The sequence below is a fragment of the Phalacrocorax aristotelis genome, chromosome 1 (assembly GCF_949628215.1).
Source record: "Phalacrocorax aristotelis chromosome 1, bGulAri2.1, whole genome shotgun sequence".
Lineage (NCBI taxonomy): Eukaryota > Metazoa > Chordata > Aves > Suliformes > Phalacrocoracidae > Phalacrocorax > Phalacrocorax aristotelis.
In genome coordinates, this window is record NC_134276.1 from 211,481,985 (window position 1) to 211,507,017 (window position 25,033).

The 25,033-nt window shown below is 43.3% G+C and overlaps 1 protein-coding gene across 8 annotated transcripts; it reads right to left on the reverse strand.

Annotated features, from left to right (window-relative positions):
- Positions 1–4,758: 4,758 nt before the first annotated feature.
- Positions 4,759–25,025, reverse strand: OPTN (optineurin). Of its 8 annotated transcripts, none has more exons than XM_075081577.1 (14): positions 24,949–25,025; positions 23,886–24,065; positions 21,862–22,064; positions 19,050–19,205; positions 17,575–17,651; positions 15,335–15,466; positions 14,112–14,196; positions 10,569–10,684; positions 9,741–9,890; positions 8,607–8,700; positions 7,788–7,946; positions 6,968–7,098; positions 5,947–6,026; positions 4,759–5,715 (listed from the first exon to the last, which is right to left on the reverse strand). In XM_075081577.1, the coding sequence occupies exons 2-14, from the start codon at positions 24,049–24,051 to the stop codon at positions 5,594–5,596; spliced, it is 1,671 nt and encodes a 556-aa protein (XP_074937678.1). In that variant the 5' UTR covers positions 24,052–24,065; positions 24,949–25,025; the 3' UTR covers positions 4,759–5,593. The 8 variants fall into 8 exon arrangements, with proteins under 8 accessions (XP_074937678.1, XP_074937674.1, XP_074937673.1 ...); XM_075081573.1 differs by having other exon boundaries at positions 15,335–15,469; positions 23,886–24,064; positions 24,947–25,019; XM_075081572.1 differs by lacking the exon at positions 24,949–25,025 and adding an exon at positions 24,807–24,935.
- Positions 25,026–25,033: the final 8 nt, after the last annotated feature.

The window sequence follows — 25,033 nt, forward strand, 5'->3', positions numbered from 1 at the left end:
AAATTAAGGACAGAAGTTCTGTGGTAGCTGAAGGAATGAAGACGTTCCAGCAGATGGCAGGAAAAAACTCAGAGAGAAATGCTCCACTGAGGAGTTGAAATGCTCTGCTGAACAGTTGTCCACCAAGCTTTCCAGCACAAGTCATATTAGGCTCTCTTGTTTTCGGGTTTTCTCCCAGAAACCACATGCCTAGCCCAGGCATGCTGGGCTAACTCATTCTGGATGCATCTGCCTGCGTGGTGCTCATGCAAAGGTGTTTCAGGGGAGCTGGAGCTGGGGAGGAGCATGTGGGTGCTGAGGGCCTGAGCGGGTTCCTCTGTGTTGCTGCTCATCCACGGTGGAAGCAGGGAAACACTTTGCAGCCCATCTGAGCATGGGCATGAATGCATGGGCAGGCATCAGGATACTATTTTTTTCATATTTTCCCTCCCTCTGGCTGCTAATTGCCAGCGTGACCCAGGCTAATCACAGAGCATCACCAAGTTCCCCCTACTCTCCATCTAACTGGAGTAATGATGGCTTGCCCGCTCCTGTGACTTGAAGTCTGCAAATCCAGAGATACCTTCCTGCGTACAAACCTCAAGCCCACCCCACAGAACTGTTCTGGCCCCTTCCCAGTCTGGATTGTAAATCTGAATGAAACGCTTCTGGCTCCTGTTTTACCTCGAGTCAGGGTACTGATAGTGAGACATGCTGCTGCACCAGGAATGTCCTTTGTTAAAAACAGGAATGGGTGGACAAGTAGTATTTCGTGGACACGTAGCATCTGGTCACTTTAAAACACAAATACATTTTATCTTATCCTTCATCCAAGGGAAAACAATGGGAACGTGCTCTTAAACCTGTGCTAATGAGCATCTGCTGGCTGTGGCCACCTGCCACCATAGCTTGTCTGTCCTCTGGACTGCAGTTGATGATGACAACAACAGACAACTAATACTCCCTTTGTATCAACAGGTTTCAGTGTAGCGTGGTTTTATTCTTTGCAGTTCTTTGTCCCTCCTGATTTGCACTATTAGACATAGTATCGTATCTTTCTATGAAGACCTACTTCAGCTAATGCCTATGTCTTCCTGTTAGTATTCCAGTGCTAAGATCCCTTCTCTTTCTGATGCCTCTTAAAATGATTAACTTTGCCTTGATGGATGCATAAGTAATTCCTCCTTTAGCCTTTCACATTGATTTTCTGTGTTTTCATTAAGGTTAATGTTCCTCGGATGAAATCAGCTCTGTTACTGTTCTATTAGTTTGATTTTGGCCTAGTAGTGTTTCCATCAGATTTTGATCATTGCAGAATCCTTAACTATCACAAAGCTCCCGTAATAAAATTGGATTCAGGGAAAAAAGCCCATAAATCCTACTGTTGCAAGGATCCAATTAAAAGCCAATAAGAGATTGCATCTACTGGGAGTACTTGTAATTGATGAAGAAGGTTGCAGCCAAGCTGATTCATAACAGATTTCGGTCAGTTCTTGCATCACCTGAAATTATGGATGAAGCTGTGTGAGAACATGAGCTACAGCTAACAGAAAACAAGAATGCAGAGTCTACAAGAGGTAATTAGAACAACAGTGACAACCAGCAAAACAAAAGCAGCTCCTCACTTTAATTACAAGGGCAAAAAAGGGATTGTTTTTTCCGGTATTGGTAGCTGAGCATTCACTGATGGCATGACATGAAAAATACACTGCGGGAATATTTTATTTAGCTCAAGAAACATCTGCAGGTATTTGTCTTGTGTATACTTTAAGAATATTCATCTCCTGAGAGTGAAATGTAAATCTTAAACTATTGAGGCCTCTGTTTTGAATTAATCAGCTTTAGACTAGTTTCCATTTCAGGTTTGAAGCAAAATATTGAGTAAAATACTGAGTCACCAAACTTTTTATTTCTAATTCCACTATTGATCTGTTCAGTGTGTTTCTTCCTCTGTGATTTAGACCTTTACCCACAGGACAATTTGGAGAAGCACTTATTTGTGGAAGTAGGCTGACAGGAGGATTTGTCACGTACAAGTACAAATATCTGCTATATCTCTGCCCATTCAGCTGTGGTATCCAACATCCCTAAGGCTTTCTCCTATAGAGCTGTTCCATTCTCCTTTGCAAACATTGCAAGATGACAGACTATTTGTATGAATTTTGCTGCATAAGCATCTCTCTCTCACGGGTTGTACCATCCTTTTAACGTTCAGAACTTTGGGGTACAGAAGCATGTTGATCAGCTACATGTGACCTGATCTTTGCCTTCATTTGGAAGGAAAGTATTCCTGCCCCTGTACCCGGAAAGCTGCTCTGCTGCTCTCAATTAGCCGTCGCTGATGGACAGCAGCAATGCTTGGACTTGTACCACAGCTGCTTCTCCTTGAGAATGGTCTGCATTACCTCTTCTGAAGCTGGGGGCCCAGTGGAGTTTTCCGTGTACCCTCTTACGCTGCAACAGCCACCCCCAAACCAGAACCCCTCTTTGAGGTGCATGAATGTGCCCTTCCTCCTCACCAAAGCACTGAGCTGCGATCTTCTCATAGACCCTGTGGGCACAGTGGAAAGAGGACAAGCAATGACAAAAATGGATGCTTTCTTTTAGCTAATCTCTCTCAAAATTGGAATTCAGTGTTTCTGGAAGTGAAACCCCTCCATGAAGTAAGTCAGCAGTAAAGGCCACGGACGAGCTGCTCTCAGTCATAGAACAGAGTCTCGTATTTGTATAGATGGCTGACAAGAGCTCACAAGCCACGCCACAGAGGGCGAGCACATGACTCCCTCGCCCATGCAACACACCAGTGGGGGTGTCAGATGTGTGAGGAGACGTGTTTGAACAAGGGTCTTACCTCCCTGGGGTAGTGCTTGTGGGGAGAGACTGCCCTTTTGTCACTCAGCAGCAAGTTGCTTTCTCCATGGCTGGTGTACATGGAAACTGAGAAACCCCTGATTTTAGGACTAAAACCATTGCTAATTGTAGTCATATCATAACTTGTTCTGACATTTAAGACCTTTCAAGACATATTCTAACCGAATTGTATTATGTGATTATCTGCCTAACAGGTATGGAAGTAGCTGCTCTTTTCAAATGAAAAAAGATTGCGTTGATGGAGATGTGTTAAGCCCTGAACTCCCCTTACTCTGTCCCACCTTCTTTGCCCCTCACATGATTTACTAAATCTAATGCTATTTCCCCCAACTCCTGCAATGGGACACGGTAAATACTGTCATCGTAGCTGTCACTTCTCTGTTCACAAATTCCCACTTTGGACTACTCAAAACCCACCTGGTGAGTAACTAATGTTACGGTGGTCTTTTACCCCTATTTGCTATGTCCTGAGAGGAATTCATGTCCCCTTTATTAAATATACTTTTTTACCATCCTATTAGACTAATGCTGAAAAGCAAGTATTTTGATCAGACTGCACAATAGTAGCAGTTTATGACGACTGTGGCACAATCCTAATGGAATTGGATACACAAAGCAAGTCAATCACTTCCACTCTCACTAGTTCTGTAGGAAGCTTATGATCCACACAGTCCCTCGGGGATTTTAGGTGACCCTCTCCACAAAAGACATTTCCCTCACCTTTTTCCTTCTGCTCATTTCTTTCTGCATTAGGAAAATGCAATTGCCTAAAACCCGGAGATGCAAATTCCTGCTCTCTTGCTTTTAATCCCAAACAACGAGATAAGCACATGCTATGGTTAGTTGGGGATCAGAGCACTGTTTTTTGTTAAAATCATTACAAATGTACAAAAACTAATTACAATTGCATTTTGTTATAGTTTTGCCCTTTACATAAACCTACTCCAGCATAGCTGCTTTAGTTATAAATGCAGTTTCTCTTGCATTTTATCTTCCAGAAGTCCAAGCATTTCTACAGATGACACTGCCTATATATGAAGGAGGATTCAGGCTTCCCAACTCTGGCAACCCAACACCTCCGAGACCAGGACACTGTAATGTCACATCAGAAAACACTCAGCCTTGTTAAAATGTGAACTTTGAAGTGGACGTGTGAGCCAAGAAGTAACAAATTGATATGAAAACTAAAATGTTGAACTTCCATATTCAGGTTAGGTGATCATCCCACTCCATTCCTTTTGAACACCCAGCTCACAGCTCTGGCAATCAGAATGAAGCGACTGGACACACCTGGACCTTGTGGTACCCCTCAGCGAGCCTAACAGACCTACCACAGAGCAAGATAGTAAGATTTAACTATGGGGCTGTCATAAGTCCTGACATATTTGCTTCCAGAAATTCCTTTTTGAACAGTGGGGTGGGCGGGGGGGGGGAAATCTTTCCCCACACCAAGGTTGGCAGATGAGTCCAAAACCGCTTGGAGGCTTCCTTCTGACTGGGCAGCACCAAAGTGACCAACATGTTCGCTTCTTCAGTAGGAAGATGATGCCGTAAAGGGACACCATTTTGGCTGCTCAAAGGTTTTCATGCATCTCTTACTTCCCTTCCCTGCCACTTTCCGACAGTGCAAACATTAGCTATTTGCAAAAGACATGAAACTCCCTATTTGTACAGATCCCAGTAATCTGCTCAAGTTGTTTCCTGCTATTCATGCTGGTCCGTATTTTGTTAAGAGTTGGTGTTTTCCTCCCTCATGCAACGGCAAGTTAAGAACTGGTTTTGGTGGAGGATAAAAACACCAGTGAGGGCAAGAACAGATCTAATACACTATAGTTTGTGCCACATGACTTTTTCAGCCATAGGTATCTGTAATCCTGTTTCAACCTCCAAAGTATGCACAGGCATTGATAATTTCATACTTGCTATAGATTTATTTTGAGCTGTGAAAATCCATTATACTCTTCTCTTTAAATTAGGTTACATCTGTCTCAGCTCCTTCTAGCACAATACTGTACAGGTTCAAATGAACTTATTATAATAAAGAAGAATCAACACAACACCTTAAAAATGAACAGTTCTGTAAAATCAAGTGACTTCGGTATACCAGGAGCTACATATATCAGACCTAAATGATCTGTTTTAAACCTTACCCACATCTGGCTAAAGCAAGAAGTTACATAAGCCATCAAAAATTTAACACCAGATTAGTATGGTCACAAGGGCAGCAATAAAACTGCCATCTAGAGAAAGAGGAGGGTTCATTTCAAATGCTCGATGAATACAGCACTACTCCGTTTTGTTGGAAGCTTCTCACGGCTTTTTTAATATATTAGTTTCCTCACATATAGTGTACGAGAGATGAAGTATTTACAGCCTCACAGTACTTTCACTGACAGCATACATCCCATCTCCCTTCTGACTTCAGTGATTCGGCCCCATTCTGCGGGCTAGCCATAACAGCAGAGCACATTAGGGGAATGTTCCTTAAAGATGCCATCGCAGCAGACACACTGGGAGTTCTTTAACACATCCATACTGTTAACCCATAAAAATTATTTTCATAAAGCAGATTAAAACAAGATTATTGAGTACAGGGCAGGAGTTTTACCCTTTTCTCATTGAATTAATGAGAAACCCCCTGAAAACCTCCTTCATGTAGAGTTGAGCATTATTCAAACAGGAAGAAAAAAAAAATATTTTTGGTAGGTGAAATTCCAGAAGATGAAGAATTGGAGGGCATCACTCAATTAATGCAGTCCATAACGTGAATCTGCAGTGTGTCCAGATCAGGTAGAATTTCTTCACATTTGGGACATGAATACATTGAGATATTCCGCTGCTCTGGCCAGTCTTGACTACCAGTTCCTGCAAGCAGAGAAGATAAGTGATTACCTGTTATATTACTTGGTTTTTTCACTCTTTTTGTGGAGTGGTTGAAAGAAGACTGGCAGCTTGCTCCTGACAGCCACAGGATCACGCGCTCTGCGACTACCCAGTTACCAGGATAGCCACAGGGGAGCTGGGGAGCTGCCTGCAGCCAAGCAAAGCTGTTTTAAACTGAACACAGCAGGGCCTGGCCCCATGAGCGCACAGTACCTCTTTGGACAAGGCGAGGTGAGTGTTCCCGATCTGGTGCCCTGGCTCCGTGGCGATTCTGCATCTCCGCCAGAGAGTTTCTGAGAATGAAAAAGTAAGTCAAGGGCTCTGAAAAAAATAAAAGACTAAGCAAAAGGTATCTTCCCTTTGTCTCCTGAAAATGAAAGAGGCTTCAAAATAAATCAAAGGATTTGTAAGTAAATCCTGCCAACTGGTCATGCATTTAGTTCACAACTACTGCTCAGGAACAGGACCTAGAAACACTGCTGCTTTGTGAAATCATGCCAAGGTCCTGCTGAAATCAGGGTCAGACAGACAACACCTGCAGGACTTGGGCAGCAGCACACCTAGGGATCTGGGGCACACTCTGGAAAACTCCAAGAACTCTGAGGTATTCATTGCAAACTGCAAATCGGATTAAAGTAGAAAAGCAAGTTATACCAGAAAAAGGGTTCAGTGGACAGTTAACGTGACATGTAGCTTGATTCTTCAAATTCTGGGCACTCTTCTTCTACCCGTGGCTTCCACAAGATGAGTGGAGGACACATGGTTAATATTTCTTTTTTCTCTTTTACAGCTAAAAGTGCTTAAATGGTGCAATTCCAGGGTATCACAGTACTTGAAACTACAGGTACTCACTTACCACTGCCACCTGGAGAAGCAGCAGATATCCCTGGCACACATGTAGCATGCTTAGCTGCAGATTCACCACTAAAATTGCGGCCAGAACCCAGAGAAATTCAAATAAATCAGCTGGGAAAATTTACCACGTATGATTCATCCAAAGTGAAATCATGCTAAGACACCCAAGAACTAACATGCCTCGCAGAGATTCTATCACAAAATTAAAATGACAAGTCAGCCAACCTAATTTTTTTCCTCTTTTAAAATTCAAATTAACCAAGAAATAAATGTCTGCAAAGTTGTTTGCCTTTCTGAGATGCTAGCAAGAGAGTGGTGGCCAACTCAGCACACAGGGTAACAAGATAGTCCAAAGGCAGCTCAGCCAAAGTGTTCTCACCGGCCAAGATCTTCAAGGTTTTGCTGCTCTTTTAGCAGGTATGCCAGCTGGACAGCCAACTGCTCCTTCTCCTCATGGATCTTCTCTCTTGCTGCCCTCTCAGCATGGAAGTCAGAACAATAAACCTCCATCTGATCAGAGAAATGAAATGAAGCTGAGAACTTGTAACTTAGACTGAACTATAGTCATATACTATATGCCAAAATAACAAATCTGTATGGTAGCCTGCGTCCACAGCACCTACACACTGCAAAGTGAGGACCTGCACTACCTACAAGGTGAAGACTCAGTGGTTTCTGGATTCTGTATAAGATACTTCAAGTGTCTTATCTGGGACAGTGCTATTGCCCTCTGCTGTACAGAGGCAGAAATGAGGTATAAACAATCAGTGAGGAGGTGACTGGATTGATGACACAAACAAATCTGTGGCACAGACGGTGGAACCATGCCAAGATGTCAGCTCTTTGCCTTAAATCTAAGGCAGGCCCTTTTTAGTCACTGTTTACACATACTAGTTTGAATAAAATTATCCCTAATACATATGCAGCGATTCTTAAGACAGTGGTTTTAAATACACAAACACATCTATTCCCAGCTTTTGTTTGTTGTGCCAGACTCCAGCATACACAGTTCCTCCTACAGAACCGTAGGATATGGTGGTAAAGGCTCTGCAGGGATATGCAAGGCAGGCCGAGTAAGGGAATTATGCTTTGGAATTGAGGAAACACGTATTCAGTGTTCCAGGGTGAGCCATTAAATAGCTCCTCCTGGTTTCCGAATGTTGCCTAGGGGAACCAGCTGATTTCAGAACAGCTGATACCTGAGCTCGGAGAACAGCCATCGTTTCAAGGTCCTCCTCTTGCTTAGCAATAATCTGCTTCATTTCATCTATCTGGAGCTGCTTTGCAGCAAGGGCTTGTTCTGCCAACTCCACCTTTGCATTCAGTTGTTCCACCACGACTTTATCCACTCTGTCCAGCTGCAAGGAAAAACTATGGTTATAAGATGAACTCAGAAGATCACACTGCTTGAAGTAAAAGTTTGCTTCTTACTCCTGCCCTTGGAAAAGCTTCCAGTTTTGGTCATCAAAGGCACTTGAACTAAGACAGCAACGGTGACTGATATTTTAAAGATTAGTTTCGAGCTTTCAAACTACATTGTATCAAGGTAAAAGAGAACTCCTTAACAGACAATGCAAAGGACGTTTTCCCACATTCCAAAATTATACAGAAGAATCTGGCACTTCCATGGAGCCTCAGTTATGAACAAGAAAGACTTCCCTGTGGCAGGCATTCTGTTTAAGATTAAAACAGTGTTTAGAGGTCTACCTTCCCATATTTACAAATCATGCTGCAGGAACACCTATATGCCTTTGCATGTCACTGATCTCTAAGGACTGGACTCCATACTGCACTGCAGATTAGACCTTATCTAGAAACCACCATGGAAGTACTGGCATGTGGATAAAGTTTTCTACAATTGACAGCAGAGGATGTATGTTTATCAGAGCAATGCTGCTATGTTGCACGCAATATTATGTGGAAGGGATGACAGTTGTTTCCTGCCCGAATCTCTTCTTAGACACATTCTCCCCTTCCTGCTCCCCCCTAATTAATTATTCTTCTTGTAATGAGTTTACCTCTTTGAGTTTCATTTCATCGATTGTTTTCATTGCCTCAGTGAGTTCAGGAAGGAGTTTGCTGTATGTGTCCTGCAAGCTACTAAATCTTGCCCTGTTTATGACAAGAAAAGAGGTGACAGTTTGAAACACTTAAAAATTCTTTGAAATCTAAATAATCTGTTAGAATCTAGAAAAAAAAACCCACAACCAGCTCCTTGGAAATGAATCTGCATTTCTGATGAGAAAAAGATCATGCTCCACGTCTCAACATCTCTCTTCCAATGAGTTGTGTGCTGCTCTGTCCATGGACTGAGTCCAAACAAATGTACTTACTGATTGTCTGCATTTCAGATTGAAGAATCTATCACCCAGTATTTTTATATGAAGCTCACAAATTCTGTCCAAAATGTAACACCTCTCTTAGGAAAACATCCAAGTCTTGACTCAGAGACTTCAAGTAAAGGAGAATTCACCAGAAGGGCCGGACACAGACTCCGAAGGTAATAAGCATCTTCTCCAGCAGCTGAAGACAGGTCCTTCAGGCAGTTCAGCCTCTCTGTACAGCTTGGACTGACATTTTTACTCTCCTTACATGGATTGCACGTGAAACGGAGGGGGGAGCCAGAGCAGACAGTGAGTCTCTTCACCTCAGCTTCACTGCATACCTACCTCTCTTAATTGCAAATGTATTGTAGAGACCATAGACCTCATTAACATCGCTGTCTCATCATTGTCCCCACCTGACTTGTCCCTACCCTCCAAGCTGTGGATGCATTCACCCCTGCTAATCACTGGGGCAGCTGTTGTTGCTTTTCTGCTTCCTCTGCTTGTATATTATACCTGACCCTATTCTGTCTTTAACTTCAGGACAAAAGGAAGATACAAGTCAGAGCTTGCAGCTCGAATTTTCCTAAGTGAGGCGTTCACTAGACAAAAGGATACAGTTTGGGCCTGATGCGGAGACTCTGGATTCAAAGTGACACTGAGGTGAATGCCTGTTTCTAGTTCAGACTCTACAAACATAACATGGTTCCAAAGGGTGCAGAACACAAAACCTGTATTTCACATTAGATTCCCCTTGGCCAGGTTCCCTTGGACTTTTCTTCCTCACCTACAATATCTCCCTGAAAGATAAAACCAAGCCATACTCACTTTTCTTCATGTGTCTTGGCTTGTTCCAGCTTGACCTCTGCCTGCATGCTCTCCACCTGAAGTTCCAGCTTCTTGACGGTGTATATTAGCTGCTCCTTCTCCTCCAATCCTGATGCAGCAGCCAGGCTTTTTCTTTCCAGTACTTGGCACCTGACAGAACAAGGAGAAAAGCTTGATCTCTCCTGTTTGCCTTTTCCTGACAGATTTGGCACACTAGGCATAATACAAAAAGAATTTTTGTGTGGTTCACTTTAAATGCTTATTTTGATGAAGAATGAGGAAAGGCAAAAATCAATCTCTGCACAACCATCAGAAACCAGAGTTTCTGAAACCAACACGTACCTTCTTACTATTATGAATCTCAAAGAACTGTAATTTGACACAAAACTAAGCAACTAAAGTGAGGGTCTTGTAACACTTTTTATAACCTACACAACTGGTCTTCAAAAGCACAGACAGTTCATGTGAAAAGGGTCATAACTAGGTCCCTTAGCTTCTTCCCCTAAGACTAGAACAGCGGTTGATTATGTGAAGCAGAAAGCAGGAAAGATTTGCCTTTACATCAGGAAGGGTTAAAATCCAAATCTTAAAATTCAAGGCACTAGGGTTCTATTCATAGAACTAGGTCGGCAGCTCAGATTTTCTGACAATTACTGTATTTCTGTACTTTCATCTCCACTTACAAAGAAGTAGTAAACTTTTATAGCATTTATATGAAACAGATATTTAAGTTGATATTGGTAGTGCTGATGAGTTTCCCAAGGTGGGAGTTGTCACACAAATATATACTGGGTGTCACAGCAGACCTTTTGTTCCTCTGAACCTTACTTCTCTTGAAGCTTCTTCTGAATCAATTCTGCTTCTTTTAACTTCTCATGGGCTTCCTGAAGCTCTTTAAACAGAGCACAGACTTGCAAATTCAGGGTTTCTACTTCACTGCCAACCTTTTAGAAAAGAATAAGGAAAATTATATACTGACAATTCAAAATAGGAAATTTGCTGGCTAAGAGATCTAACTAGGAAGTATCATTCTTTTAGAAAGAACAACATAAGTCAATATGCACCAGTACACTCTGTGCTCAAATAAGGCCCCATCCCCAAGGCTTCACAATTACCGATTATTCCAAAATACGGCAGAATCCCATTTTGTTGTAACACTTTCATAAAATCCAGGTGACTCAAGACAACACTATTACTGACTTTCCAATGTTGGCTAGAATGCACCTCATGCAGATGGGAAACACACCTACATTTTCTTTCTCAGAGTTTACAATTTAAAACCACTCATAAGCAAAGCAGGCAGACTTTGTGTTCCTGCCGCTCCTCTAAGCAATAGTTATGCTCTGTCCAGGAAACATAAACAAACCATCTAACCCTAGGTAGGCTTCCAGTCTGCTAGCATCAGCGAGCTCTTCTGAAAGAAGTGTGATGGCAGATGTAGAACAGAAGCAGCAGTTTGGAAGTAGACGAGGCAGGCTATAACCTTAGACTTTCTCCTCCCAGTTATATCCTGCTCTGGGATTACCCCTTTCATTCCAGTTTCCTCCTTTCTTGTTTTGTACAGAAAGCGGAGAATGTGCAAGGTTTTATGCATCGTTATTTATTTCAGTTACACACAAAACTCCTCCAGCCAAATGGCTCTCTCCTTACACACACCAGCCTCTCCCACGCCACATGCGTCCACAGGACTGGAAGGCTTCAGCTCTTGACTTTTTGAAGGAGAAAATACAACCCCAGATGGTAACTCCAATACCATTCATTCATGAATCAACTTCGCAAACCAAGAATAAAATTATTCCTAGTAAAACTGTAATCAGTTTTGTTGCAAGTCCATGGTCCTCTCATTCGGGCTTTGAACCACAGGAAGATCACTGAAGGATCCTAAAGACAGGCAAAAAGCTGGAGGAGGAAAGAAACAGCAGTTGTGTTCTCCTCCCACCCAAGACACAAAGGACACACGAGAGTTTCAATTCTTACAATATATACCCACACTTTAGAAGACATAAAACCTTTGACTCCTGCTGGTTTGTAGTCTCTGGAGGTACATCCTGGAGCTTTCCTAAAGAAACATCTGAAACTCATCATCCTGCTAACATCAGTTTAATTGTCCCTAGTACTGTAATTTTCATTGATAATGTCTTATCTCATCAAATGCAAGGAAAGTCTCCAGTCCAGCTCGCAAATGAGCTGGGTGGCTGTGGCTAGAAAGATACTGGGGGTATCAAGAGCATGCTGCTGTCCTATTTCCTTGAATAAAAGCTCCAGTTTTCTAACAGGGAAAGTCCACCACTTCCCCAGGCAACTGATGCAATAGAAGTTGTTAATCCGTGATGACCTGTGATGACTTCCAGCTTTCATCTCAGAGCAGAAGTGTGGAACACAGCCAGTGTGACTGAGAGGCGGACAGAACACAGTTGTCTACTGACAGATGTTGCTGAGAGCACCCTCCACAAGCTGCCCAAGTTAATATCATTCACAAGTTGCACCAAGCAAAAGGGACTGAATATAATGGTGTAAACACAAAGCATGTTGCACTATATTTTTTCTATCTCAGAAGCAAAAAGAGATTGTTCTTCTACCATCATAGATGCAAAACAAGCCACAAAATTATTTTATGCAGCAATCCAACTAATCCAATCATAGCCACAGATGCAAGCACCGATTTGTGTAAGGTGACGGAATTTCAATTTGCAGAAAACTAGATGTCAGTAGAAATTGCCTTAACAGAAAACATGTCAACAAATGAAGCCATATATCACTGGCGAGCATCTGACTTCTAATAAAACTGGAGCGTGAATTCTTGGTCCCTGGTGAAAGCCATCATAATTCAAGATATTTTACTTAATTTGAACACAATCAATTGATGCAAGTCTGGCAGCCTCGCTGAAAGAAAAGGCTAACCCAGCTCAGAAATTCCCACTGCATAGTACAGACTCTCCCTCCCAAACACTAATTTTTATTAGCCTGCCCAGGAACAGAGCAACACCTAAATCATAGCCTCCAGGATCTCTGTGTCTGGGAAGCTTGCAAGCAGCCTCCCAGGGAAGGCAGAGCAATAACGGCAGTGGTGCTTTAAGATGACTTGTCTCAGGAAGCCTGGCTGAGGTTAGCGTCCAGCTGCTGTTTGGCAGAGGAGGTGCTCCAGCCTCTTCTCCCCCAGCCACTTCTCATTCAGCAACAGCCAAAGCAGGTTTGAAAAACTTTTCCTTCTCTCCCAGGATGTCTTCAAATGCAGAGCCCTTGAATGGTCTACACTGCACCCCCGCATTGTTTCATTAAAGATCAACATTTTACAACAGGGGGAGATCACATGAGCTCCGCTGACAAGAGCCCCCTGAAGAAACCCAACAGCATATAACTGGAAACGAGTGCCATCACAAGGATCTCTCTACGCTGACCTCAGTATCGGTACTTAGATGAGGAGCATCTGGCTCAAGCTGTAACTCAGGCAAAGTTGAGATAAAAATACTGGAAAGAATTAACTAAGACATCATCTGCTTTCCTTTGAAAGGACATCTCTTGGCCTGACCACAAACTGGTCTTGTTTAACCAAGCCAGCCCTGCCCTAAAATACTTGTCCTGGCCTTCAGAAGGGCACAGGTCTCCAGCAGGTCCCACAGCATATTTGCTATCCCCATGCAGCGCCTCAGATAACCCACACTGCCTCATATACAGGCATTCTTAGCTGCCTTGTATTATGCAGCTGCACTGAACCTGGATGGATCCCCACTGCTATGGGAGATTACAAGCTTACCTCACATACAGACGCCTACAACAGTAGGCACGTGAATGTAGGTGCCTGAATCTGGAGCTGAATCCCAACCCCAACATCCATTCAAACTTTTAATTGAAAGCATCAGGACTGAGTTTGCCTGGAACTGCATCTCAATCCAAGATAGTTATGTCCTACCATTGTAATACATCTCATGAAAAACATCAAAAAAAACCCCAAACCCAAACCCAAACCAGGTGCCATATGCGCTCCACATCTAAAGTCTGTCTTACAGTATGCTGTCATTGGATTCTGGTCCAAAAGCTGACCTAGTCAGCAGTGAGGAAAATGACCCAGTCTAGAAGACTTTCTAGAACTAGAAATGACTGCATCTCTGTTTAGTGGGCACGGCCAAGGCAATGGGGAATTCCTGCTTCCCCAGTTCTTGCCCACTTATCTCACCCCTTTTCCATGGCTGGTGCAATTTGGAACCACCTCTAAGATATGGATTGGAGAGTTCAAAATTCACTTCCATGCTCTGTGCAGGATATCTGCCCCTTGCTCCCTGAGTGCAAGTGGAAATCTAGGCCCTGAGGTTGTTAGCCTCAACAAGTAAGCTTCATGTTGTTAAATCTCAGCTCAGGAGGATGGGTACTTACAGCCTCTGAACTCTCCTCTGCTTCCTGTTCAGTCTGTGTCCCACTCTCCAGGCAGTTGCTGGTTTCCTTCTCCAGCTTTGACAGTCTGGAAAACAGAAGGATCCAACAATAATGGATTTGGCCTATATTTAAACTGAGATTGTGACCATTCAAGGATTTCATGCAAGTGACGTACTCTCTAACATCGCAGTCACAAATTAGTCACAGAATTGAAAGCATGGACATGCAGGAAAGCCTGCACAATCATGGGGATTCCTGAAGAACACAGGACACCCAGCATGCATAAGTAATTAAAATGGATGTGTAAGTCTACAGGTGTGGTGAATGGCAGTGACATTCAGTCCACAGTGATCGACCTTTGGCACAGTCCAAAACTGCTAACCTTTGGAAATGGCTTGGTCTGTTCACTGAATCCAGTCATTAATATTGCCTTTATTTTTCTTTGGTATTTTCAGAGGCTGAAATTTCCAAGAATTATTTGGCTACAGCTCATTACATCTTCTAGAAAGACCATGTAGAAGCAATTACTGTGACACCAACCTTTCATAGTTGATGTGTCCAGGAACTCTTACTCTGCCTCTGCAAAGTGGGGCTTTGCAACAGCTACTGCTTAGGCAATTTCCCACACCTGAACAGTCACACCGATTTATACCAGTACAACTGAGCTGAGATGGACCCTCATGCAGGTCTCACTGGAAAAACTCTCTCTTAGCCAAGTTTGGTATTAAGCTTATTTTAGACATTTCTAAGGAGCTTTTCCAAGCTCACACATTGCTAAAGGTAGCCTGCCAATATCACGAAGAGGACTGTAATCCCTGTTTTATACATAGTGATTTGCTTAAGGCCCCACATGCCGATGAGTCATACAAAACCAAATCACTGTGGAGGAGTGAGTGGAGAGAACATCTTCAACTAGTTATCATATCATTCTGACATAATCTGGGCAAAGTTCGAACCCAAGAGGAAACGGGTAATTTGTCTTGATCTGTGGTGCTATAGGAAATAATAGTAAAACATGGAAACTCTTTTGCCCACAGAAGAAAACCTGTGGTTTATCCCTATAAGGACTCCCACAAAAATAAGTTATTACTAGGGAGTGCTTGGGAAATGCCCCATCCAGGTCACACTGATATTTCAGCCTGTCTCTATCAGCCACAGACTTGGTAACTGCAGCAGCCCTGAAACAAAACACCTCCAAATGTTACAGTGCACCTACTTCATACCTCTCTTTGTGATCCCACAGCTCCTTCTCAAGTTTTTCCCTCCTCTGAGTTTCATTTCTAAGGCAGCAGAGCAGCTGGCTCACAGTTAGCTCCTCAGACTCCAAATTCTTCGATTCATCTGCAGGCTTGCTCCTGCTTCAAAACAAACCAGAAGTAAGTAACAACAGCTACGACTGTACTAGAGCACTGCCTTATCCCTAGTTCTGGGACCAGTCTGAGGCCACCGTTTCACACAGTGCTAAAAACCAACGTTCTGGGCAAAGGGCTCATTCCCAAGAGCAAAGACGTGCCCACAAGCTGCTGGCCACAGTCCCTGTGTGTGCAAATGCAGTCCTTGCTTTGTGCAGTGCCAGACAGACCCTGTCAAGCTGGGGGAACACTTTAGCAGTTAAGCAAGGAAATCAAAAGCAGTCAAGACAATACAAAACCCAGTGCATTTATTCTGACCTACTGTGCCGTCCCTTCTGCAAAGTGCTGCTGTCTGCTCCCAAAATAACTTTTTTTTCCCAGGGAAACATGCAACATTTCTTATCTCTCTCTCATTCCTTTCCAGGAAAAGAAGGCATGTTTCACCAAAAATGGTCATCAGAAATTGATTTTTTTCCAGAAAAAAATCTCTTCAATATTTCACCTCCATCATGTTCTACAGTTCTTCTGAAAATTGCATTATGCTACTGTAAAAATTAACCAAAACAAATCCAAAACTCTGAAAAATAAGGTAAGTTAAATACTGTATTCCATTCCTTCCATTTTTATGTCCATCTAGAGAGAAAGTCAAAATTCCCTAACTATATGGTAAGATAGGCAGGTTATATACACTGCACACTTCAGAAGCTCAGCTGTAAAAGAGCACGTGCTTTTTATTTTGCTTTTGTAGTTCAGAACAGGAAGAAAAGCAAGTACTCTGTGTGCTCCTGAGAACTAGAAATCTTTGGTGAGCAAAATTCAATACCCCAAGGACAGTGTTCTGCCAGGATATTTTAAGTAAATAACTTTTATCAGGGGATTTTTAGTGCGCTGTTCTACTCTTACAGAAATAAACCTGTCCTGAGTGGATCACATTTCTCTGAACCTGTTAACAGCACCAGTCTAAAGTTTCAGTGCTGCACAAAGACACGTGGTGACACAGGAAATATTTTAAGAGTTATATATACCCTGTTCTTGTAGATATGGCCCAGAGACTCATCAAAAGGTAAGCAAGTCCCACAGAGAATATCTTCTCGTAATCAGAGTGTTCTCAGAAGGCACTGCTGACAAGCTGAATACTTGCAGCTCAGACTGTGGTGAGCAACTCTCTCAGTTTCATCCACAACCATAACTTCCCCCGCCCCCTTCAGCTTCGTAACTGCACACTGAGGGACAAGTTTTCTATGTCATTACATTAAAATGCTATTCCCCCTTGCAGTGACGTAGGGAGTGACTGGGGTTTAAGGGAAGACCTGTACATGGAGCACAGCTTTCCGGACTGCTATGGCCTTAGCACTTCCTATATTCTTTCCTTCCAAAAGCAAAAGCTACAAAGTAAATAAGGGAGTTCAGCCACAACCATCTGGCTGCTAAACTGGGCAGTATCCAAAACGGAAAGTTTAATAGTATCAGCTGTCTATGTCCATGAGGAGTAAAGGTTCAGCTAGGGGTAAGAAAGTCCCTTGTGCCCTCAAGCTGACATAAAGATAAAATTCTGAGAGGTAACCTAAACAGAATGCTGGTATCTTAGGCATAGTAACCTGAAAAATAAGGACCATGTTATTGCACTGTCCACCCCACCGTGACACACTTTATACCAACCACACACAAATGGAACAGACAGGGTTCAGTTCTGAAAGACTACAAGACCCTTGATTCTTACCAACATCATTATAATCACGTAGAGGACAGATACTCTATTGGATGGTCTCCAGCAACTAGAAGGGAGGGAGTCCCTGCAACCTCTATCTTTGTCTTTTCTGTTTGGGCTCCCTTAAAAGCCTGGAAAGTTGGCAAATCAGCCTGTACATAAGTGCCTGGCCAAAAGGCCAGAATATGCACTCCCTCCTGTCAGTGTGTGAAAACTGGAGAGAAAAATGCCAAAGAGCTGAGGGTCTTTCTGACATGGTAGGAAGGGAGAGCTACTGCAATGGAGGGATGCAAGGCCACAGAAAAAACCAGGATTTTCTAGTGCATTCTTCATAAAAATAACTTCCCTCACACTGAAAACAAAACACATTGCAGAAATCTGTATCACACAAGAACCTACATACACGTAGACACCAATGTTACTGGTCATTTCACCACTGTTCTCTTGATGTTCCTTTGCAGTTCTATTTATTTCTCCTTCCTAGGAAAGAAAAAACATGATTAGCTTGGTATTTGGACTAAGAAGGACACAGTTTTGTTTTCTCTAGTTAAGGAAGGAAACAAAACAGTGAAAACTACTATCTTGGTAATATAAATAAAACACAAAACTCCTACAGATCAGTTTCATTTTGGAAATTCTTAACTTAAAGACTTTATATGCCTTTTCCTTTCTCTCTTCCACACTGATCAGAGGCAAGGACCAACAATGAGATTTGGCCTTCTTTCATCATCAGACTCCATGGCCACTCTCCCCTAAAAATGATGGGGCATCGCACAGCAACAGCCAACATCACTGCAGGTGACTTTAAATATAAGCCTAGAAACCACTATCCTGCATCCCAAAAGAACCACACTCCTTTCCCCAATACAAAACTCACTCCTTGATCTTCACAGCCCAAAGGCGAATCTTTGTAGCAAAAAAAAAAACCAAAATAGGAGAATGCATCCTTGAAGGTTTCCTGCAGCCTGAACTTTTCTTCAGCAACTCCAAAAAAGTTTTAATTAAATTCCCATCATTTCTGGTTGCACTCGTACTTTCCAGAGAGGGATCTGCCGTTAGCAGAGACCCACATTTCACATTTTGCCTGTGAAGATTTTTCAGATACAAGAACAGCAGAAAAAGTAGCTTTCTGTGCCTCTAGGGAACACTCTACAGCTTTGCACTTAGTTTTGTTTGCCCATGTCTCTACATATCTGTCAGTAGAAAGTGAACCCCATTCTCAAAGGAACGCTCCCCTCTATGCAAAGGTGTTGCCCCTTAACAAAGCATAGTAGAGATGTTCCCATGAATTCCAACTAAGACTCTTAACATTCTGAACTAGTCCGAAGTCACCTGCTGGACCATGTTGTTTTTCCAGAGAATATTTTTAGTGTGATGGAGGCTACCTACAAAATTAATTTACTTTCAGCATGAAAGTGGAAGGATGAAACTAAATTCCAAGTCCTTTACTGCTACACATCTTGTAACACGTAAGTGCTCCATGTTGAGAAATCTAAGAGACCGCAGAATCGCAGAATCATTTAGGTTGGAAAAGGCCTTTAAGATCATTGAGTCCAACTATGCAACTCCTCCAAAATCCGTTGTGCCTGTATCTTGTGTTACTGCTGTTGCTGGCAGTTTGCTGTTCCCTCTCAGAGGCATACATAATTTTCATTGGCATAGGCATAGACTCACTCTTTCTACTAGAGGAAACAGGGTGCTAAATACCTCACTGTAGAATGTCATCAAGTAAATATTGTCACCATAATTACACTCAGACCTGACTTCCTCATCATTTAGCCTGGTACGAGAATAATAGTTTGCAAAAAAAGGGGGACCGAGCTGGCACTGAGGTTTCTGGCCACAGATCACTGTGCTCTTTTTACTCCCCTCACTTACATTCATCCCAATTTCCACAAAGGAATCCTCTGCTGAGATGTTCAGCTTGACCTGCAGTTCTGAAATGATGGCTAGCAGATCTGCCTTCTCAGCCTGCAGCCGCTCCACCTGGGATTTCAGCTGCCTCACTTCCTTCTCGGGAGCCATGCAGCCCTCCTGGGGTAAACAAACCTGGCATTAGCCAACCAAAAGGAGACACCAACCAAGGAGCACAGAGCCCGAACAGAACAATGGCATCCCACATCCCTCTTCTCTGTTTAGGTTTGCCTGGAAACACCCAGTGTACAGATCCCTAAACTATGCTTTGGTCCACTAGACAGAAAGAAGTCTAAACTGTGAAACCAAGTTAATCAAACGATGAGCACCATGCTTCTGGAAAACATGGGCCTGGTTCTCTGAATGCACAGATAATTAGGATGTAAATCTCTGCCTGAATCTATGCCTCTCACTACCACATAAGGTCTCAGCCAACCTACAGAATTATTGTATTTTTTCACCCCTATCCTTACTCCTCTTTTCCCAAACCTGCCTAAGAATCTAGGGAGAAAAGACCAGTGGGCACAGAGCTTTTCCACACGCCCCACTTTCAGCCTTTCCCCACCATACAACTTCTCTGTACCCCATCTCCATGTATAGATCTCTCCCTGTATCCCTGACCTTCACACAAAGTCCTATATCCCTTCCACAAATCCTCTGTCCCTCAGAGATCCTCCCCAAACTTAATCTCTCCTTTCAATCATGACTGTCTCCTTCATCTTCTGCCTCCTCCCTTTCCCCAGGATCCTCAAAACCCTCTCTTAAGCCTCTACATAACCAGAAAGCCTAATTTTTTTTCCTCTCCTTTAGACACCTCTCCCCAGTATGAAATTTTCCCTGTGAGTTTATTTCTTCCTCATGCTGTAATCTGAGCCTTCCACCTCCCGGTAATGCCTTTATTACACCACATACCATCATTGCAAATTCTGGACAGTTCCTGGAGTCTGAATTACATTCTAATCTATCATTCATGCCAGATCTCCAAACTCTTGCTATGCCGACAGTGCCTCTCATCCCGCAGTACTGCCCCACCCACCTGACTTGCTGCTGTCTCTGATTTTGTGCTTAGGCTGTAAGAGGATGCAATTAGAGTCAGCTCCAGCGAAGAAGAGCGAGCTTTAGAGCAACCTGTGCTAACAGAGGTACAGTTTTCAGCGAAACCCTCCTATGAGTGCTGGTTTATCACTAAGGGAGGCAACACTACATCTGTGATTTACTTTGGGTGAAGCAGAGATGTCACTTAACAGTAATAGTAAAACACAGAGATAAGAGAAATTATACTAATTTTAAATTTGTCTTTCTGTTAGAGGGATTTTTTTCATGCTCTTTCTAAAAAAAAAAAAAGAGAAAAAATAAAATAGAACAGAAGTATTCAAGAGAGAAAGTCATTTTGGCTTAAATGACAGTCAACCTGAAAATCATGATCAGAAATGAAAATGTTGGTCTAAATTACAGTTATCACTGGGTGATAAAACTGCAATGAATCACAGAAGAACCAGTGCTTACTCTGTGAAGCTCTTGGAATGACATAATTAGAAGAGATTTATGTTGACTTATCCAGATGTTGGATTACTTAAGCAGGTTGGATCACTCTGTCAATAACATACTTTAAGCATTCAAAGTACAAGAAGTTCTAAAGCATGTAGAGAGAGAATAAATCCTCTACTTCCCCTTGAAAAACTATTCCAGATTGATGACTCTGAGTTTCCCTGACAATCCTGAAACGCAACTTTTAGCCTGTAAAGTAAAGATTGTGTAAGTAATGCTTACACAATTGCACTATTTACACATGACTCTCTTCCCCCTTGTAACTTCTGAACTCATTGGCTAATTTTGATTTACATGCTGAAAAATTTCTTCTGTAAAATAGGCAGTCAGGAGAGGAAAGGAGAGTCTACTAGTGTTTCTGTTGAGAAAAAGGCTAATACACTCATCCTTCACCAGGCAACAGAGCATCTGTTTGGGTCCTGGCAGTACCAGACACCAGGATGCATCAGTTTGGATCTGCATGAAACTGCTTGTTAAGCCTCCCCTTTGCAAGACCATGTGGGACATAACACAGGTTTTGTTTTAATAGGCTTTGTCCACAGTTTTCTGTACTACCTGCAAAATGTTGCCTGGCTACTAAGAGGTTGGTGGAGGCAGTGGAGGCCCCATGCCTAGAAACATGCTATCATTCTAAGCAATCACCAGCAGTGTTAGAAACGATGTGTTACAGAGCCAAAGGTAAGCCAGGGGGAAGAAGCTCAGTCCGACTCAAATGGGGCAGAAGTACAGATTTAATCTGACCTCAGTAAAAGAGTTTTCATGAGACGAGAATGATACACTAAAAATAGACAGCAGGTAATTGGGTTTTTTTCGCTTACATGTCAACTTCTCCCTGGAAACACAAATACAAAAGCAATTAAAAGATCATGAGACACAGATAATCTGAGGAGCAAAGGGAGGGATAAAGGCAACAGACACCCAACAGTAAATAAAATAAAGAATGAAAAGTTAGCAAGAAATGTTAATTTCTTATATCAAGACTGTTACTTATTATTGTTAATTAAATGTTAATAGTAATGTAAATTATCTCAGGTGTGGCACAATTTTCTGTTACTACACTCTGAGAAGCCTCACTTTATAAAATAAGTCAGGCCAAGACCTCTTGTTAGCTCATAACAATAAAAACTGAGAAGTTAACAGATCTCCAAACCTCCCAGTGTGATAAACGGACTGAATGCTCTAGACTTCCAATTCAAACACGTGTCAATCCAACAAATCCCTTATTTACCATTTCAGCTCCTTCTTCTCTTTCCTTTAAGCTCTGAAGTTGTTGCTGTAGCTGTTCATTTTCAATGCACTTGTCTAGCAAGCACTGCTTGGCCTCCTTGAACTTTAACTCGTAAAATTCTCGCTCTTCTTTCTGCTTCTCTCGCCAGATGGAAAGTTCCTCATATCGGTCCTTCATAGCTTGGTTATGCAACTTCATGGCTTCTAAACGATAGCCAGAGACAAGACATTGATTCACATTAATACTCTGTCACTGAAACAGCAGATTTCCACTACACTAAGCTCAGCATTCTTCAGTATCAAGTGGGTTAGCAATAATTGGGTATGAAACGCGAACCTCCTTCTCAGGTACCTTAAACACCAAACCAAAACTAAACTTATTACAGTCCATTGGCACTATAATAAATAGCATTAAACCCACGGCTGAAATCACATACCCACACACTCTCACTTCTTGACTTATTCCTAAACCAAGAAGTACAAGCAAGAAGTATTGCTCACAAGAGGTAACCGATATCTTGCTGCATGTGTTATTTACATGATCAACCCAAACAAAACTACTGAACTGAAATTTTGAAACTACTGAGGCTCGGCAGGGAAAACAGACATCCTAGACTGGTAAATTACTGCATGAAAACAGATGCTATCAAATCAAACATCTCAAATATGCCCAGCAATGCTCTACTTGAACATTTGGTTATGATTTGCTTGAAAGCATTGAAAAGCTACGCCCGACAACTTACAGCAAAGTCAGTTCCCCTGGGTGGGAAGTTGCAACGTCAGTATGTAACAACGTCAGTCTTACTATTGCAAAATGCTTAAAAGATTTTTAGGAAGAGTCAATGAAAGTATTTTGGACTTGTTTTTTTTAAAGCAATAAACTCAAATCCAGTTGCTTGAAAATTTTTTATACATCATATTTTCCAGTAACTTCCATTATGTCCTGAAATCATATTATAAACTGCCAATAAATCTTTCAGATTATGTAAATAAATGCAGCTCTGGAGAATGATTCTGCAGGGTATGAGTTACAGCAGCTGTAAATATGCTTCCAAAACACTATATTATATGATATAGGACCTTTTAGCAAAATAGCAGAGGTACTTCTAGAAACAACTTTCCTGCCAGATACCCATGAGATGCCAAAGCAGAGAACTTGCACCAGGTCCAAAAATCATTCAGGTGGAATGTAAATCCTGATGTAAAATCACAGCACACAAGATATGTGATGTCATGGTCCGCTGCCATATACACAGTGAGGTACCTCTGTCTTTTACACAGAAAATTCCCAGATCCCTTGGGTTTTGCTCTATCCATTTGAAAAAAAACCAAACCCAATCATATCTGACATCAAAACTCCTGGGATCCAGAAACAAATCTATCTCACCTGAAAGACCCAAATTATTACGTGTTTTCAGGAAAACAATAGAACCTTCCATGGCCACCACTTCTTTTTGAAGTACAGAAGGTGCTGCCACTTCTAAATGTTCATAATTGTTACTACACACGATGCAGGACAGCCTGCTACAATTCCCCTCTCTGCCCAAGAGGATGCAGCTCCCTTTGGACAGTATCCTAACCCAAACTGTTCTGGGCACTGGGCAGTACCCACCCCTCCTGATGCAGCAATAGCAAAATGCTAGTCTGTCTGCAATGGAGCTGCCCAACAGTCCTAAAATACAACCCAACAAAGCTTTTAGAGGTTAATGAGCAAGAGCATGTGACAGCAAGAGATTTTTTACCTCGCATCCTAAAATACACACTGCTTATAATTCTAAAGCTAATAAGTCACCCAAACATTGGGCTGTTCTCCCCCTAATCTTCCATACTGATTCAGTTTGATCTGTCCCATCAAATTGGCCCTGCTACTTGCAGAGTCAATTACACAACTAATGCTACCCAGGTATAAAATGTTATCCAGCAAGGGCAAATGAGCACAGAAGTCATGCTCATAGGGCAAAAAAAGCCCCACAGAAGAGACTCAGGACTTTTTGCATTTCAAGACCAGTTCAGATGCGCATTCACCTTTTAACTCATTGTTCTCAGTGATTAGTTCTTTCATCTGTTGTACCATCTCTTCTGGGGTGTAGGTACTAAGGGCAGGGGCGGCCATGCTGTCCATTCCGTTTTCCATTTTACTCCTGGGATGCTCTCCATTTTCAGCAGGACGGCTCTTCAACTTGCCGGACATCTCTGAAGCGTCTACTACAAGGTTTGCAAAGAGAAAACTCTCGATTTCTTACCTGATTAACGTTTATAAAGTAAACATAATCACACCTTTATTTTGTTAAGACAAGCAAGCTACATATCTTCTTGTAACACACAGGCACCTTCCAACCCCTCAGATCCCACTACATCAGAGTATCCGTGAGCCTCCGTAACCCCTCACGGCAGTGCATGAAAAAGCACCTGATCCCCGAGACAGCTCTCGGGCTAACCAGCCCTTCCTCGGGAAGGGCCCCCTCCCCTGGGAATGAAACAAGACCGCCGTCCAACCGCTCTCCCCCCTTTCCCTCACGGGCCCCGGCCGCCGCAGTACGGTGTTTCGACAGGCCGGCAGCTCCCTGCCCCGAGGGGAGCGGGCTCCGCCGCCCGGCCCTGGCAGGGCCCGGGGCTCCGCCGCCTCCCGCCGCCCCGCCCGGCCTCAGCACACCCCGACGCTATTTTTCATGCCGAGATCCCATTTCCGCTCATTTTTTAACTTTCGTTTTCGCTTTCTTCTCCCCTTTCTCCTTCTCCACCGCACGCACCCGGCACCCCGCCGCGGTACCGGGGGAGGCTGAGGCGCCCGCACCCGCCTCTGCCCAGCCACGGCCGCTCCGTTCCCACCGCAGCGCCCCCCCCCCCGCTACAACCCCCGGGCCGGGGGCGGCCTCCGGGAGCCGCAAACCGGCGTTTCCCCGCTTGCCCTCCCCCGGCGCGGCGCGGCCCGCCCCGCAGGCCCACCCCGCATCTGCCGAGTCACCCGGCGAGCCCGACCAAGGCGGACGCCAGGGAAACGGGCCGCCGCCCGCCGTCCCGTCCCCCCGCGCCGGGCTCGCCTCAGGGGCTACCGCCTCCGCCCTCCGCCCAGCGTTGCCCCGCTCACCCCCCTCACGGCGTGCCCATGGCGGCGGCGGCCCGGCTCAGCTGACTGCTGTCCCCGCCTCCGCCGCCTCCTCCTCCTCCTCCTC